The sequence below is a fragment of the Poecilia reticulata genome, linkage group LG6 (genome assembly GCF_000633615.1).
Source record: "Poecilia reticulata strain Guanapo linkage group LG6, Guppy_female_1.0+MT, whole genome shotgun sequence".
In the NCBI taxonomy this organism is placed as follows: Eukaryota; Metazoa; Chordata; class Actinopteri; order Cyprinodontiformes; family Poeciliidae; genus Poecilia; species Poecilia reticulata.
In genome coordinates, this window is record NC_024336.1 from 4,682,379 (window position 1) to 4,699,048 (window position 16,670).

At 41.8% G+C, this 16,670-nt stretch overlaps 1 protein-coding gene across 1 annotated transcript in view; it reads right to left on the reverse strand.

Moving 5' to 3' along the window:
* Nucleotides 1-1,595: 1,595 nt before the first annotated feature.
* lrp5 (low density lipoprotein receptor-related protein 5) overlaps nt 1,596-16,670 on the reverse strand; it is a 59,276-nt gene continuing 44,201 nt past the window's right edge. Inside the window, exons 16-29 of the mRNA XM_008410912.2 lie at nt 16,140-16,324; nt 14,796-14,944; nt 14,510-14,687; nt 13,476-13,672; nt 13,162-13,367; nt 12,888-13,078; nt 12,295-12,504; nt 12,069-12,194; nt 10,687-10,923; nt 5,376-5,486; nt 5,035-5,277; nt 4,806-4,948; nt 4,637-4,734; nt 1,596-4,115 (exon numbers count right to left, since the gene is read on the reverse strand). Coding sequence (XP_008409134.1) covers nt 3,791-4,115; nt 4,637-4,734; nt 4,806-4,948; nt 5,035-5,277; nt 5,376-5,486; nt 10,687-10,923; nt 12,069-12,194; nt 12,295-12,504; nt 12,888-13,078; nt 13,162-13,367; nt 13,476-13,672; nt 14,510-14,687; nt 14,796-14,944; nt 16,140-16,324 — 2,599 coding nt within the window. The 3' untranslated portion in view covers nt 1,596-3,790. The remainder of the gene's footprint in view (nt 4,116-4,636; nt 4,735-4,805; nt 4,949-5,034; nt 5,278-5,375; nt 5,487-10,686; nt 10,924-12,068; nt 12,195-12,294; nt 12,505-12,887; nt 13,079-13,161; nt 13,368-13,475; nt 13,673-14,509; nt 14,688-14,795; nt 14,945-16,139; nt 16,325-16,670) is intronic.

Below are 16,670 nucleotides of genomic sequence, written 5' to 3' on the forward strand. Positions count from 1 at the left end.
ACACGATTTGGAAGCTACTGAAGAAAACATTTAAAATTATATAAATAATTGAATATGACTTAAAATTTTAATAGAGGATAGTGTGCCTCGTGTAATAGCATGACTGACCACTTTTTTGTATCAGTTGGTCACAAGACAAAGCATTTATTTACAGGAGTGTTCGGAAATTGACGGTCCCGATGTGAAACTCCGAGCGCTTGAGGAGGGACCAGTAAAGAACAGCTGGCCGAAATTAGCGTTCATAAATCGGATCAACCTTGAGCTGAACGTCCCTTCCTCCACGGAGGGCGAATATCCAGTATCCAACTTGAAAACAACTTCACTGCGGTCGGCAACACAATGAAAACACCGGTGTTCTGAATTGTTTTGGTCTGTGGACACCAAAAATGGCGCAGAGCGACGTAAAGGTCATACGCTGTGACGTCAGCTCCAAAGCTCTATAATCCGGCAGCTCCGGCCCACCAGCGCCCTCTAGGGGAGACCTGAGACTCCAGAGAGAAAACCCAGAGGGACACGCTGGAGGGACAACGGCCTTGGGAACAATGTTCAACTGCAGATGAGGAGCATCTGGCTGAGGAACAAGAGGCTGGGACAGTAAGGTCTGGGGCCCTCTACTTGGGGCTCCTGTGACCTGATCTGAATAAGCATAAGAAAATGGATTAATGGAAATACTTTATCTTTATAATCATGCTAAGTGAACTGATCCCAGAAAAACAGTGTGTTGTATGTTTAATGCTGTTTGCTGAACAATTAAATGAGAAGAACTGATGAAATAACTACTTAAGTTTCCTATGATCTACGCAACAATTCAGCAGTGACACAATCAAAGATGACAACATTCTTTAAAATAAAACCTTTATTATATAAAAATGCTTTTGATACAAAAAAATTCAGCACTGTAAATCACACAAAGCATTCAAAGCTGAGACATGTACAGAATTTTACTGGCAGTGGTTTTTAGCCCTTGAAGGAAATTTGTTGTGCTGCTGACATGGAGCAGCAGCTAGAAACTGATACCAGGTCAGTCAGMGCCTGGCAGCAGCTTCAATGTTTCTGGGTAGGAAAGGATTAGATCAAGCTCATGCTGAGGCGCTGAAGTTGCTTTACTTCAGAAATGTTGGTGAAATTCCTTATTGGGACACGATGGTGCCTCGTTTCTCACTAATGGCTTCCTGACAGTTGCAGACTGCTGATTTCATCTATTGCACCTSAAACTACACTGCTCAAAAAAATAAAGGGAACGCTTAAACAACACAATATAACTCCAAGTAAATCAAACTACTGTGAAATCAATCTGTCCACTTAGGAAGCAACACTGATTGACAATCAATTTCCCCTGCTGTTGTGCAAATGGAATAGACAACAGATGGAAATTATTGGCAATTATATTTCATTCATTCAGATCTAGGATGTTATTTGAGTGTTCCCTTTATTTTTTTGAGCAGTGTATAATTTTCCTTTGTAGAGTGAAGTATTTARAGTTTTGTGAAAAAAGTATCTGCCTTACATCAGTTTTTTGTTTTACATTAAAAATGTTAAGATGATAAAGGAGCTTAAATATCTGACAGAGATAAGCTGAGTAAATACAAAATTGATTTAAATGGTAATTTTATTTATTAGGTGTAAAACAATTTGAAGAGAGCTTGTTAAGTAATAAATGAACAATGACAAATCATGTTTCTGAGCTTAACTGCACTCACCACATCCAGGTAGAATTACTGTCAGACCTGGGCTGTCAAGAAATCACTTCTACAGAACTTTTCTGACTAAAAGGAGGCTAATACATCTAAAGCTCCAACATTATGCCCTGATCTGAGGCAACTCAAGAGCAGGTGTAATGCAAACAGACCAGACATGGATCTGAATAAGCACAGCAACTAGTCTACAAAAACTGAGATAATGGTCTTAGAGTGGCCTGAACAAAGTTTAGACTTAAATCTGATAAAAATCTTGAGGTATGACCTTGAACAGGCTGGCCATGCTCAAACACCCTCCAGTGTGGCCGAATTAAAACTCTTCTTCAAAGATAAGTGGGCCAAGATTCCTCTACAGTGATGAGGATGAATGACTTGTCTCACCAACACCTGACAGGCCATTAGGGAGCAACTACTCTTCCCACAGGACAGGTTGGTTTAGACAGCTTTTATCTCTTTATACATGAAACCCTCAAACTGCTTCTCGTATTTACAAAGGTTATCTTTGTCTGACATTAAAATTTTCATGATGTAAAACATTTTAGAGGGACAAAGAAAAGCAAAAACAGAAGAAATCTGTGAGGGAGTAAATTATGTCTGAATGTGTCCAATGTGGCTAAACTACTAGACTGAGGCTAATGTTTTCCATGAAGAAAACAAAATGAATAAGACGATTTCTTCCAACATAACTTCTTTTTTACAAAAAGTGACAAAAGTCAAGGTCACTGTGAAGCTAACTGTTAGTAAAGCGTACTTTGGTAGTTGCAGGATGTTTTGTGTGAGGAGTCACAGTATGATTCTCACAGCTGCACTCTGAGATGCTGATTCTGAGATCTGTGTGTGATGAGACAAACATAAAGACACCAGCATGGCGACACTAATGTCCTCAGAGCAAACACTGACAGACAGGCTAATACATGCTGAGCTAACATACAGATATACTAATGAGACAAAATGCTATAGGAATAATTTTTAGGTGTAAAATAGCTTCATAATCTATTGTCAGGATGACAATATGATCAGGTGGATCATTTTGGCATTTCTGTGTAATTACATATCATAGTATCTGATTGATTCTGTACATAATAGCAGCAAAATACTTTTGGTAAACAGGACAACGAGGAGAGGGACAGACAGGTTCACTGACTTCATTCCACATTATGTACAAAAGCTGGAGCTGTTCCTGCTGTGATGGTGGTGATGCTGCATCCGCCTCCCGCTGCCACCATTCACTCCTTCCTCCACCCATCATGTGATGACATCCACCTGCTTCCATCCATCCAGAAAACATTCACAGAAGCTCCTAAACAGGTCTCATCAACATATCCCAGACTTAATTCTAGCAGTTCTTCAGGTTCATTTTAAAATAGTAAATTCTCAAGTTCACCTTGAATTTAAGGAACAGATTTCCACCGTGATTAAATTTAGATATGGAATTCACAAAAACAAGAAAGTAAAGAAAGGACTGGAGGAAAGAAGATGCAAAGAAGGAAGGAAAGTATGGAAAGATGAAAAGAAGGAAACGTACACGGAAAGACAGAAGGATGAGCACAAGGGAGAAAAGGAGAGAAAGGAAAGAATAGAGGGATATGAGGAAGGAACGGAGGGGCAGAAAAAGATTGAAAGACAGAAGAAGGGAATGAAAAACACAAGGGACGATGTTTGTGTTCCATCAGTAAAATATGACTCAGGTGGACTTCCTGTCAGCAGCCTAATGCTTCCTGCTGTTGCCGTGTCTGCCAACATTGACAGAGGAGCAGGACAGTGGTGAAATGCTGGGGCAAAAGGGCCAGGGGGCCTAGTGGGCAGGAGGGGCAAGAGGAGCAGAGGCCCCGGCCAGTGGCTTGTATTCAGTCTCAGTGATCTCGTCTCTTCAGCTGCTCAGTTCATATTTCCATACTAAAGAGTTAAAGGAAAAAATGTTAAAGCTTGAGGAAGGCACTTCACCACTTCATCTTTTTCATATAAAGTGGCAGGTATGAGACAGCCCCTCCCCACCCCTCCACCCGTCAGGCTGACTGTTGGCATATTAGTTTATTTCAGAACAAAGAAGTGAGTCCACTTCATCCCTTTGATTCCCCCAGGTGGTTGGAGGGTCATGATGAGTCGGTGCAGGGGGAGGGAGGAGGAGGACACAGGTGGAAGTAGGAACGTTCAGTGGAAGGGGACGGGGGGCAGCTTTCCTCAGCAGACATATACTGAGAACGTGGGGTGGGGGGTGGAGGGTAGGGGTCCGAGTCTGAGTTAAGGTCCATGTAGTATTTAGTAGGTTTGCCATGAGCGGCGTGGCCCGGGGCCTTCCAGCGTCCCCCCGACAGCAGCATGCCCGTAGGAGGGTGGTGGGGGGTGTAGTCGCTGTCACAGACGTCTGTGCTGCAGGGGGTGGTAGGAGGGGCCCCTCCACGGACTGGGTGGTAGGGCCTGTGGAGGAAAACATAGCAAGTTAAATTCATGGATGGATGGATGGATGGATGGATGGATGGATGGATGGATGGATGGATGGATGGATGGATGGATGGATGGATGGATGGATGGATGGATGGATGNGATGGATGGATGGATGGATGGATGGATGGATGGATGGATGGATGGATGGATGGATGGATGGATGGATGGATGGATGGATGGATGGATGGATGGATAGAGACTCATCAAGTATTGTGAATATTTGGAGCGGCTCCAACTGATAACATTCTGATCTAAATTCAGATTTATTATTTATTTAATTCATGGAAAACTGAACTGTCATTCCAAGATGGCCTGTCGGTACTTTGTTATGGGAAAAAAAACAAGATGGTGATTCCAGGATAAACAATGCAGTTTGTCCTAACAAGACAAGACAGACATGAATTTCCTCAAAATGTGCCTCCTTTCCTCACCATTATAACTACCAGAAGAAGAAGATATGGAAAGGTGAGAACACTGAATTCTGAGTAGGTGACCTGTATGATCTGGTTGTAGATGGACTGTTGGAGGAATAGAAGATCTCTGTATTGTAAAGAGACCGATCCGTGGCCGGAGATGGAGGAGGGTTCAGGATCTGCAATCATAAAACAGACATGTTAAGTAAGTGAGGCGTGGAATGTAGGTTCAAAGTGCTGCTGTGTGTACCTTTGGGTAGAAGGCTCCTTTGGTAGACGAGGAGCTGCTGGATGAAGCTCCAGTCACATGGTTCCTGTCGTAGAGAGGGGCTCCGCTGCTGCTGCTGCCCATCAGGCTGACTGAGCTCAGGGTGGACTTTCCACAGGAGATCCCTGCACACACGTATCATTTATTAAGGCCCAGCATAACTGCTGATGGAGAACAAGTCACAACACTGCAGCTGACAAACTGATCCCACCTTGGTAGGTGCCATGTTGGGAGCTGCTGGGGGTGATGAAGTTGAGAGGCACGTGGGGCGTCCCACTGATGTACTCATGAGGAAAGCTCCCGTTAGGACCCTTGTAGCGCCGACACACCACACGCTGRCAGACAAAGCACGCTCCTCCCATCACAAACATGAGCAGAATGATGGCAATGACTGGGCCAATGGGGTTGGTGGTTTCATTACTGGGAATGAAGCTTGAGGATGGAGAAATATAATCTGCACAGGAAAAAAAGAGGGATATGTACATTACAGGAGTGAATATGACATGAATAATGTGATGAGAGAAACTGCTGCTGCAATGTAGAAATATTTACCACAAGCCAGCTCATCAGAGCCATCCAGACAGTCTGAGTAATTGTCACATTGCTGTTTCTTAGTGATGCAATGGTTGTCCCCACAGCGGAACTGGTTGGGAGGGCAGACAGCTAAAAGACAGGAGGACAGGTAGGTCCAAAGGAGAACTGGATCCAGGCTCTCAGAACCACAAAGTCCACACTTCAAAGCTATTTCAGGTGTAGAAGGTAAATCCCTACCACAGGCGAAATGTTTGGACATACTTAAGACCTAAAAAATTTACAAGTACACATGAAGTTTGTGTCTGAACATTACTTTTYACAGAACGTTTCTCCTACAATTGTCCAGTAGGGGGCGCCTTCCCATCCAATGAGACCGTCCGCCTCAATGTAGTAATAAGTAGTAAGTGAAGGTGTTCACAGTTAATGTTATCGATTTAAGTCACACCGCTTATTGTTACCGGCGTTCTCACGCGGCGAACAAACGCTCTTGCCAGACAGACACCGCACCATCAGGCATCATATCTGCGGTTTTAAACTTGCTGAATTTCATTTGGATGTCAGCAGTTTGCTCTCCTGAACCCAGCAGCAGGAATTACTCTCCTACTCCTGGTACATATGCAGGGCTTAAAGTAAAAAAAAATCCTGAGCCTGAAACTTATAGTGATGATAGAAATGAACTATACCATTGCTATTGCCACAGTTTAAGAAAAAGTGTCTTTGAATAGTGCAAACAATTGCTTCTAACAATAAAGAAGCTAAACACTCAAACTTAAATAAGACTTCAGTACATTTAAAAAAAAAATGTAAAATGTCTGTGCCCAAAAATTTGCCTTACATGCAAAAATCCCTCAACATTAAATAAGAGTCCTATCAGTCAATGTTTTTGCAAGTAATTTAGATCATGCAACATTACCAACTAAATCAGTGTTTCTCAACCTTTTTCGGGCCAGCGCCCCCCTAGCCTTTATCCAGGTCCCTCWCTGCCCCCCAACAAAGAATTTGCAGGCTACTTTGCACTGACAATTATTTTATCATTAATATTACTATCACTATTGTAGATGTTTTGATTTTTATGCTTGTTTCTGTATTTATCATCAAGATAATTTCCCAGAGAACAAAAAAGTMATGGGAATAGAAATTATTTTCACAGGTGTCTGAAAAATGCAATGAACATTCAAGATAAAATCTGTAGGCCTAACAGCAGCCAATCAGAGCGGAAAAATATTCTTATTCTTTTCCATTTTCTAGTTGTTAAATATTCCACAAAACGACCAGATAATAGATGTTCAACATGCCAGTTTAAACTTTGAACTATTTGCAAAACGACTGAGCTCTGCAACATTAAAACATGGATAGAACTGTAACTACATTAATCATAACTCTTCTTCTCTTCAGTGTTTGTCAGTTTCTGGTGGTGCAGGTCTGTGCTGCCTTCAGGAGAATGGGACATCAGAGTATCATCCATAAAATTTCACACACATGGCATTTATTGTGCAAACCAGAGCTTTCAGTGGAAAAACTAAAGTTCCAGGTCCTTTTAATGCCTTACAAATATGAGACAGAAACATGGATTATATCTTTATATAGACCTGTCTATTGATTTATAGATAATAGTTTTACTGGACAGAAATTACAAAGAACAAATCTGGTTCTTAATCAAATCCTAATGAGTCAAATTGAAAGTGTCATGGAGTCATCAGCCTCATGACATTAACACTGACATGAATAATGTCAGTGTTATTCATGACATTATTCATGAATAATGAATAATGTCAAGAAGAATAAATATATTCTTCTTATTCTTGAATAAGAAGAATATATTTATTTCTTCTTATTGAAGAAATAAATATATCAAATCTAGTTAAAAACATAAATAAGTGATAAGTTTGTTACTGTTATGGTCTGTAAGATATATTTATTCCCAGTACTAGATATGGTCTCAACAAACCCATGGCACTTCAACAATATTATTTTACCTTTTATCTGGAAATAGTGTCTGTTTATTCTTGCCTCTGTATTAATTATTGCTCGAAAGGTCTTGCCATACCAGTTTATTCCTCTGTATTTACTTTAGTTTCTTAGTTTATTCTTGCATTTTGTTCTTCATTCATTTCCATTTAGTTTCCTTTGATTAGTATTATTATCTCTTGGATTATTGTTATGTCCACTTTAGTTTCTTTCCTGTTGCTACATTTATTTGATCGTTTATTGACCATCAGTAATCTTCACTCATCACCTGCTGCGCTGCCTAATCATCATGTGTTTCACATCATGTGTTGATTTTCCACTGTTCAGTGTCGGATTCTCTGTTTTTATGCCAAAATCCACATCTAGTTCGTCGGTCCGTTTTCTGTCCCGCTTTTCCTGTTTCAGAGTTTTGCGCAATGTGCGCGGTTTTTTTTAAAGCCCCTAAGGTGCAGGGCGGTCGGGAAGCGTATCGATTGGGAAAAGGYAGACTGACATAAACCTTTTTAAAGAACGGAAACAATTTCTGCATTCTGATTATTGAAATTTAAAAGTGCTGCCGTACCGTTCTTCTATCACACCCGTTTCATACTTACACCTCCGGTATTAACGCTATAAAATGAACGCTACAAAATACAGTTTTAGCAAGTTGCTCAAAGTCTAAACTGGTATTGTTGTAATTGTAAGGTGTAAAGTTTACCTTCGACCAAACGCCCCCCAAAGGAATCCCAGCGCCCCTGTTGTAAAACTTTCCGCCAACTTCCCGCTTGTCCCCTTTCCTCTAGCCATGCCCAGCGCCACTTGTTTTTAATTCCTTTCTCAAGTAAACGTGTTTCTTTACCGGGTGAGACAAACTCCATCTTCTTTCATATCGCATTTGATTTAACCGCTGAACCGAACGCAAGCGCTTCTTTTCTACAAACCGTTTTACAGTCATTGGTCAAGAACACGGGAGCTAGAACTCTGATTGGCAGACATCTTTGTAGACGGAGCTCTTTAAGCCCGGAGACTACAGTTTGGTTGAGGCGGACCGTTTGGTCAAAAGCCGGAAATCCGGCCTCCGGCCGGAGCTCTTTAAGCCCTGCATATGGTGAAGGTACAAGCAGATATAGTCTAAGGCAGAGGTCTCATTCTCGCGGCCCGCAGGACGATGTCTCGTGGCCCCCACCGTGATATGAAAGTATAATATTAGTGCGGCCCACAGGGTGAGCGACCTCTTAAGGAAGTCCCGCCCGCCGTTCCTCATCAAGGCTGACATTCGGTGCTAGGCTAAGCTACACTGACTTCATGCACACTATGCTTGTAACAATAGTGCGGCGGATGATGGAACAGTTCGGTACCAGTTGCCCTTCCCTGCAGTCGCCATTCCGGTACTTTCTACCATTAACAAATGCCAYGATCAAACGCAGAGAAGGGCGACTGCTACCGGGCTGCTAGTCATCCGCCACGCTGTTGTGACAAGTAGAAGCGGTAAAGACGTCACGCGTAGAGACGTTCTCCATATGTTGCTAGCTGGCTAAAGACTTCTATAAAACGTAGAACAAGAGCGACGCCAAGTGGAATAAACTTAGGATGCGTTCGCACTGCAGAACAAAGTGACCCTTTTTTTTTTGTTTTGTTTTGATGTAATGCGACCAGTAGCTGATCTTTTCATGACAGTCTGAACAGCACAGGTCGGATTATTTTCGAATGCGACCCMTATCCGATAAGTATCCAATTCAAATGCGACCTAACGTCGAGGTCGCATTCATCCGAACTGAACGTCACTGATACTCAACAAATTCTGCGTCCTGATACGCGCAAGTTGGAAGAAAAATAACTATGACGGACTATAATGAGGATTAAGTTGTTAATATGCTGCTCCGGTTGGACAACAGCTTCAAATATGTAAGCTAAGCTCCACCGTTAGCCTCCATGTTTACTTCYGCAAACACTGAGCACTTCTTTTTATGGCAGTAGGCAGAACACTGAGAACGCTGACGCTATTGTGCCCTCTACTGCGCATGAGGGACACTTTCAGGTCGTTTGCCCGTTCAGACTGCAGAACACATACAGGTCTCATATGTGTGCCAGTGTGAACGGCCTGGCAAAAAAAATCCGATTTGACAAAAAATTGGAATTGGGTCACTTCAGGCTACAGTGTGAACGCACTCTAAATTTTGTCACCCCCTCATCATGTCTTTGTCAAAGCCAAAGCCTGCAGTTCATGTACTGGAGAAATAATTAAATGTTGATGATATTTGAGGATATTTTTWAAATGTTTTTGTGGAATTCTTTATGTGACCCAGACTCTGCCTCCAGCGGCCCCCGGGTAAATTGAGTTTGAGACCCCTGGTCTAAGGGCTTCTTGTCGATGCTCACATGCAACAGGGCATGAAACCTTCTGACTGTATCAGACCGAACTTGGAAAGGAAAGACTAACATGATAGCTAGAGGGAGCGAGATAAACATAGATTTATTGAAGAGATATATATATAGAATTCATGGAAGATGAATAGAAAACATTTTCCAGATTTCTTCTTGTAGTCTTTAAATGTCTAAATTTCTACTTCTAAGTAGAACTACACTGCAAATCTCATAATTTTGTTTTGAGCTAAAACTAAACTATGACTAAACTGTTTTTGTGTAATTACAGTTCAGCCTAATGAGATTTAATATTCAGAATACTCAGGTTAATTATTTTTCAAATACTTGAACAATAAAGGCTTCATTTTGTTTATTTTGTCATGTTACAGTTGAGACTTTAACCAGTGTGGATTTTACTTTGTACGATGCAAAGGGAAGGAAAGCGTTTTTGTGAAAAGAAAATTAGAAAAATGTTTTTGGGAGGGGGCAGCACAGTGGCGCAGTTGGTAGAGCTGTTGCCTTGCAGCAAGAAGGTTCTGGGTTCGATTCCCAGCCCCAGTCTTTCTGCATGTTGTTTGCATGTTGTTTGCATGTTCTCCCTGTGCATGAGTGGRTTTTCTCCGGGTACTCCGGCTTCCTCCCACAGTCCAAAAACATGACTGTCAGGTTAATTGGCCTGTCTACATTGCCCTTAGGTGTGAGTGTGTGTGTGCATGGTTGTTTGTCCTGTGTGTCTCTGTGTTGCCCTGCGACAGACTGGCGACCCCGCCTCTCGCCCGGAATGTTAGCTGGCGATGGGTACCAGCAACCCTCCCGACCCCACTAAGGGACAAGGGTGCAAGAAAATGGATGGATGTTTTTGGGAGGTAATGTAATAATTCAGAATAATCAATTAATCAAAAATGATGAAAAAATAACAATAAAAACGAAGTTAGAGGAGAAAGTTTTCAAACAACACTCTTACAGGAGAAATACTACAGGTCAGCTGCAGGCGATGAGTGTTGGAGTGTGAACGTACTGTCGCATTCATGCTCATCAGACTTATCAGGACAGTCAGGTTCTCCATCACATCGTTTCTGAGCATCAATGCAGCTTCCTTCATCACACTGGAACTGGAAGGCAGAGCAGATGGGGCAGTGCACTTCGTCGCTGCCGTCATCACACTCTGGGAAGCCATCACAACGCCAGGCCATGGGGATACAGCCAATTTCTCCCGTGGAGCAGGTGAACTGCTCTGTGGAGCAGGTGGGGGGTTCTGAAGCGGATGAAGAGGCAGCAGGAGATGAAGTTAGTAAAACCAAAAGCTAAGAGAAGACACTGAACATGCACAAGATACATTTTGTCCAGTATCTGGCAAATGTTTTAAGACATCTTGGACTTTTTTCCGTTTTTACAACCACAAACCAAACCAACACAATGTAGTGTGTAACTGAAGATTAATGAGAATGATGCAGAGTTTTCACCACTTTTTTATTAATAAGTATGTGAACAAAAGGTTTGTGTGTTCAGATAAAAAATGTTTTTTTAGTTCAGAAGCTGAAACTCTTGCCCATTCTTTTTTTGGCAAATAGCTTCACCCTACACAGGCACATCGGTGTGCAGAGATGACAGAGGAGGAGAGATGGAGAAGTTTGACAGTGAAAACAGGAAACGTTAGCAGAGGAGAGTAAACTGAGTGACGGTAGCCAGCAGGAAAAGACCAGCAAAAACAACAAAGCCTTTGTAGCCTTTGGACTTATTGTGAATGGAAAAAAGTTTGGCACTTTTACTCTCTTCTGATTAACTATAAGATGTTGAAAATTTGCGTAAATAATGCTAATAAGTTATATGCCTTTTGGGCAGGAAAGGAGCTGATGAGGCTGGTGAGTAACTAATGTTTACAGTTTAAGCCTTGAATGTTACTGTTCAGTCTGCAGTAAATGTTACAAGGTTAAGTTAGTACACTGCTGTAGCTCATTTTAGCAGTCTTTTGATAATCAAATGATTGTATGCAGAATGCTGGCGCCAGTGGTTTGCACAGATAAATAATTAAATATCATCAGGCTCTCAAAAGTATTTCAAATGTGGGTAGAGGAGGATGGCTGTATGCTACATCCGATGCAACCTCCCTCAATTGGTTGTATATTTAGGGGCACCCATGTCAAAATCCTTTCATATTTTCCATTTTACTTCAGTTATGCACAATGTTGTGTTGGTCTGTCACATAAAATCACAATGCGATACAGATATATTAATAGTGGTATTGTAATAAAATGTGGTAAAATTCAATAGGCATCAACTCTTTTCCAGGGCAGTGTAACAGTGGATTTCCTCAGTATGGCCAATATTTCTCTCCATATTTTCTCTCAACACCGGTACTTGTTTTGTCCTTCAGTACTGCTGTGGTGGTGTGAGGTTTACCTCCACAATGCAGCAGGTCTTGCAGTAAAACCAGATGCATGGGACAGGAACAGGTTGATGTTCCATCACCCTTTGCAATGCAGATGTGAGAACAGCCTCCATTGTCTCGGGAACAAGGGTGGGATGCTGGGTAGAAGAAACAACATAGGCATTTATCATTACATCAGTCTGATGAAGTGTGCAAAGAGAAGCTGATGAATAATAACAAAGAGCATTAGATCTCTACCAAATTCTGATGGGTTCATCTCCCATGCTGCGTGTATAGATGTCAGGTATGATATCCGTCCCTGAATGCGTGTGCGGAACTCTCCAGTCAGTTTATCTACCCTTTCGATCATCTGCTGCTGCCGGTCAATCCAGTAGAGATGATCCCCCAGAACTGTCAGCCCCATCGGCTGGAGGATGTTGGAATCCTGCAGGACAATGCGATTGGCCCCTGAAAGAAAACAAGAAATGTAATTTAGTGATGGCTTATTTTTTCACTTTGAACAGTGACAAGGTAAGTTCATTTATATAGATAATTTCAGCAATAAGGAACTTCAAAGTGATGAAAACAGAAAATAACAAACAGCCAAAAAACATTACCTCATAGTGTCACAATATAAAATGATTTTTTTTTTTGCATATTTATGAAAACTGTCACAATGTCTTGACTGTATAATATGAGACAGAAGATCATCTGCTGATGTGGATCATCCCCTGCTTGTTTTTATATTAAATTAAATAGGTTTTTTTATGCACCAGTAACAGTAACCAGTGATTATCTTGAATGACAATAAAAACACGGGAAAATAATACTCTATGCAAATGATTACTCACCTGTCAGGTCACTGCTCTCGATGCGTTTGAGGTCAGCATCAACCCAGAACAGCTTTCCCAGCTTGTTGTCCAGAGCCAGAGCTACAGGTCTAATCAGACCAGTGGAGAACAAGGACTCTCTCTCTGTTCCATCCAGACTCGCTCCTTCAATCTTAGCAGAATGCTCCTGTACAGTAGTGAAGTACATGTACCTGTGGAGAAGGGTAAACCTTAAACTCGTGTGGCTCTCCGTCACTCTGACGTGCTGCGGTGTGTTCACTACAACAAACGTTACCCTTTTTCTGCGTTGACCACGATGGCTCTTGGCTTATCAGTATCATCCTTGACAACCACACCAACGATGTGACCGTCCATCTTCTGAACTGTGATGGTGTTGGTGGTCTCACAGGTCCAGTAAATGTGGCGACTGTAGGGGTCAAGGCTCAGGTCATGAAGCTGGTTGTCCACTTGTTGAGCAGGACTGCTAACTATGATTGAAGACTAAAGATGACCACCGAAAGGACACAACACCAACATTTTAGTCATATAAAACTTCAGCAACAGTTTCATTGTCAGGGTTGCTAACAGCTCTTCTTGTAGGTGTGTTACCATGGTGCCATCATCTCTGGCCCTTCGTATGTTCTGCCGTCCATCCAGCCAATAGACCAGGTGCTCCAGCGGCTCGTAGCTCACAGCTCGGACGTTCCTCATAACATGAATGGGAAGGATTATGTCCGGACTCTGGTCTCCTAACACCATCCTGCTAATGCTGGCCCTCTGGCTAAAGAGCAAGAAACTTGAAGGAGCTGCAGACAGAGACGGAAAGGAGATCTTTGTCAAGAGATGAACAGGAGGATACCAGCAAGAGAGCATTAGGGTCCATCTTTGAAAACAAGAGTTAGACTTTGCTCAATGTGAATTGGTTAAAACAACATGGCAGAGCAGAACACCTGTCCATATTGGAACTAAAGAGATAAATTTGTCTACATTCTGCAGAGGTTTGATTTTCCTGAACTATGGATAAGTATGCAGAAACTATCCCTAAATAGAGGCTGATCACATTACACATCAGTTATATGACATACATACATACACGCACGCACATACACACTTGATAGCAACATAAAACATGATTAAGAACAAATTTTCACATCTTTAAAAAACTTAGAAGTTTTAAAAAGTAAAACATTTTGGCCATAAAATAAAACTGACAATTATTCTTCTTCTTTATGTGAAGAAGAATAATTCTTTTTAACATAAAGAAGAATTATTATTCTTCTTTATGAAGAATTCATTCTTCTTCTTCTTTATGAAGAAGAAGAAGAAGAATTCTTCATAAATGGTTGACTTCATTTAATGAAGTCAAATGAAGTCAACCATTTGACTTCATTTCAAATGGTTTGAAATGAAGTCAAACCATTTGACTTCATTTCAAAGCATTGTTATGCTAAAACCATTTCTCTATTAACTGATTTTTGCTCAACAATCATCAGCTTGAGTCTGCCGAGGAGCACCAGAAAGTCTAAGAAATATTATATACATATTTATCATTTGCTTTTTTTTTGCACTATTTAAGATGAAGCCACACTGCTGTGTGAAATGTACTGTTTATTTTTTAAAAATCCTTGCCTCCTTGTACTTACAGCTACAGTTTCTCCCATCAGGGTTGAGGGTGTAGTGGAAGGCGCAGCGGCACTGAGCCCCAGCAGGAGTGGCCAGGCAGAGATGGCCACAGTTCCCATTGTTCTGTGAGCATTCATTGGTCCCATCCTGACGGGAGGAGTGGAACACCAGGATGTCCAGCATCAGCTCCAGCTGACCCTGAGATGGAAACAAGTGTGGTGGAAACAAGGTCAGCAACTCTGTCTAATAATTGATAACAATTCAAGTTTTAGAACTCTCCAAAATGGCTTCCAACTTGTTCAGTACCTGCAGGACAACGGTGCGGTTCAACCCGTTGCGTTTGTCAGCCCGTTCAATGCTGCGCAGGTTGAAATCTGTCCAGTATATGAAGTCCCTATACAGAGTGAGTCCGAAGGGGTGAGGAAGGTCATCCACGATAATCTCCCTCTGAAGGCCTGGAGGACCAATCATACATTAATGCTGTCAGCCCGGTTCTGGGAGTAAGCAGTGGATCTGGCTACTGAAGCAGATCTCAGTTTTCCAAAAATGTGGTTAATGACGTTCATGGAGGAATTTTTCTGCCATAATCCAAGTGCATGTACTTTCAGTTTGAAAGCAGGATTTAGCAGGATGTCTTTTGTACTCAAAACTTCTCCTCGTGCTCAGACATAGTCTGCGCTCAGATTCTCTGCTCGCTTACGAAACATTATCTGCTTGCTTCTGGAACAAAAAATGCACCATCGCCTGGGAGAAACAACAGCCTCAGCTTTCTGCTCCATGCTACACTAAACATTCGCCAGCAGTGTGCTACTGAGATTAGGCAGGAATTTGTTCACCCAACCAACTCGCTACGTCCAGTGGGTGGTGCAGGTTGCTATAATCGATAGTAGCCACACAGGCACACCCGCTAGAAGGAAACAAACGCATCCAGTACAGAACTTCCATTCTATTGGCTGAGAGGTTGTCAGGCGACTGTGCCAATAGGCGGTTCCAAAAGCAAGCAGAAAATGTTTTGTAAGGGAGCAGAGTTCTGCAAGAGCGCGAGGAGAAAGTTTTGAGAAGAAAGACATGAAGTCCTGCTTTCAAAATGAAAATGTAAGCAAAAGTATTAAAAGTTTTGAGAACAAAAGACATGTAGTCCTGCTTTCAAACTGAAAATATGTACTCTCGAATTATGGCAGAAAAATTCCCCCATAGACATTTAAATTATGATTTACAAAGAAGGGAATTATTTTTTTCACAAAGGGCCAGGTTGGTTTTGCATAACTCTTATTCCCTTTATGAATGAAATCATCACATGACAACCGCATCTTGTATTTACTTTATCTTAGTCTGATATTCACGTTGGCCATAAAATAAAATTGACAATCATTCTTCTTCTTTATGTGCTGCAGTTAAACCATTTGGTTTCATTTCAAAGCATTGTTATGAAAAAACCATTTCACTATGAACTGGTTTTTGCTCAACAATCTTAAAGTCTGCTCCTCTGCCGAGGAGCATCACTGAGCATCATTCAGTGATGTAAAACATTTAAATCTGACAAATACTTTTTGTCAGCACTGTATGCAGCTTGCAGAGTACAGTTGTGTTACAGAGGAATGGGCCGAGCTCAGCTGCTCCATTAATGATGACTGATGTGTGAAAACAAACCTTGCATGTTGGTGCTTTCAATCATACACGTGTCCAAATCAGTCCAGTAAAGTCGATGCTCCACATAATCAATAGTCAGTCCATTGGCACGGCCCACCTTATCCACTAATGTACTGATGGTGTTGCCGTCCATGTAGGCTCTGGCTATGCGGGGGCGACCACCCCACTCTGTCCAGTACATGTAGCTGTGGAGACAGCACACAGCTTTAGGACTCGGCCTCAGGCAAGGCAGTACAAAACACACCAGGAAGAAAGGACAGAAAAAGGACCAAGACTGTCATCAGATTTTGTGGAATGTATTGGCATAATGATAAAAGTGTTTGTTAAAAGTATTCAAAAAAATTGCAGCAGTCTTGTTGCAGCCACATAAGTCACTATGTACAGTCAGAGCCTGTACATAGTGACCATTCAGTATTTGATGTGATTACTAGAGGTGTGCCGATCGATCGGTCACCGATCATAATCGGGCCGATTTTCGTGAAAAAGTGCATGATCGGTGATCGGCGATCATTGGCTCTTGTTGCCGATACC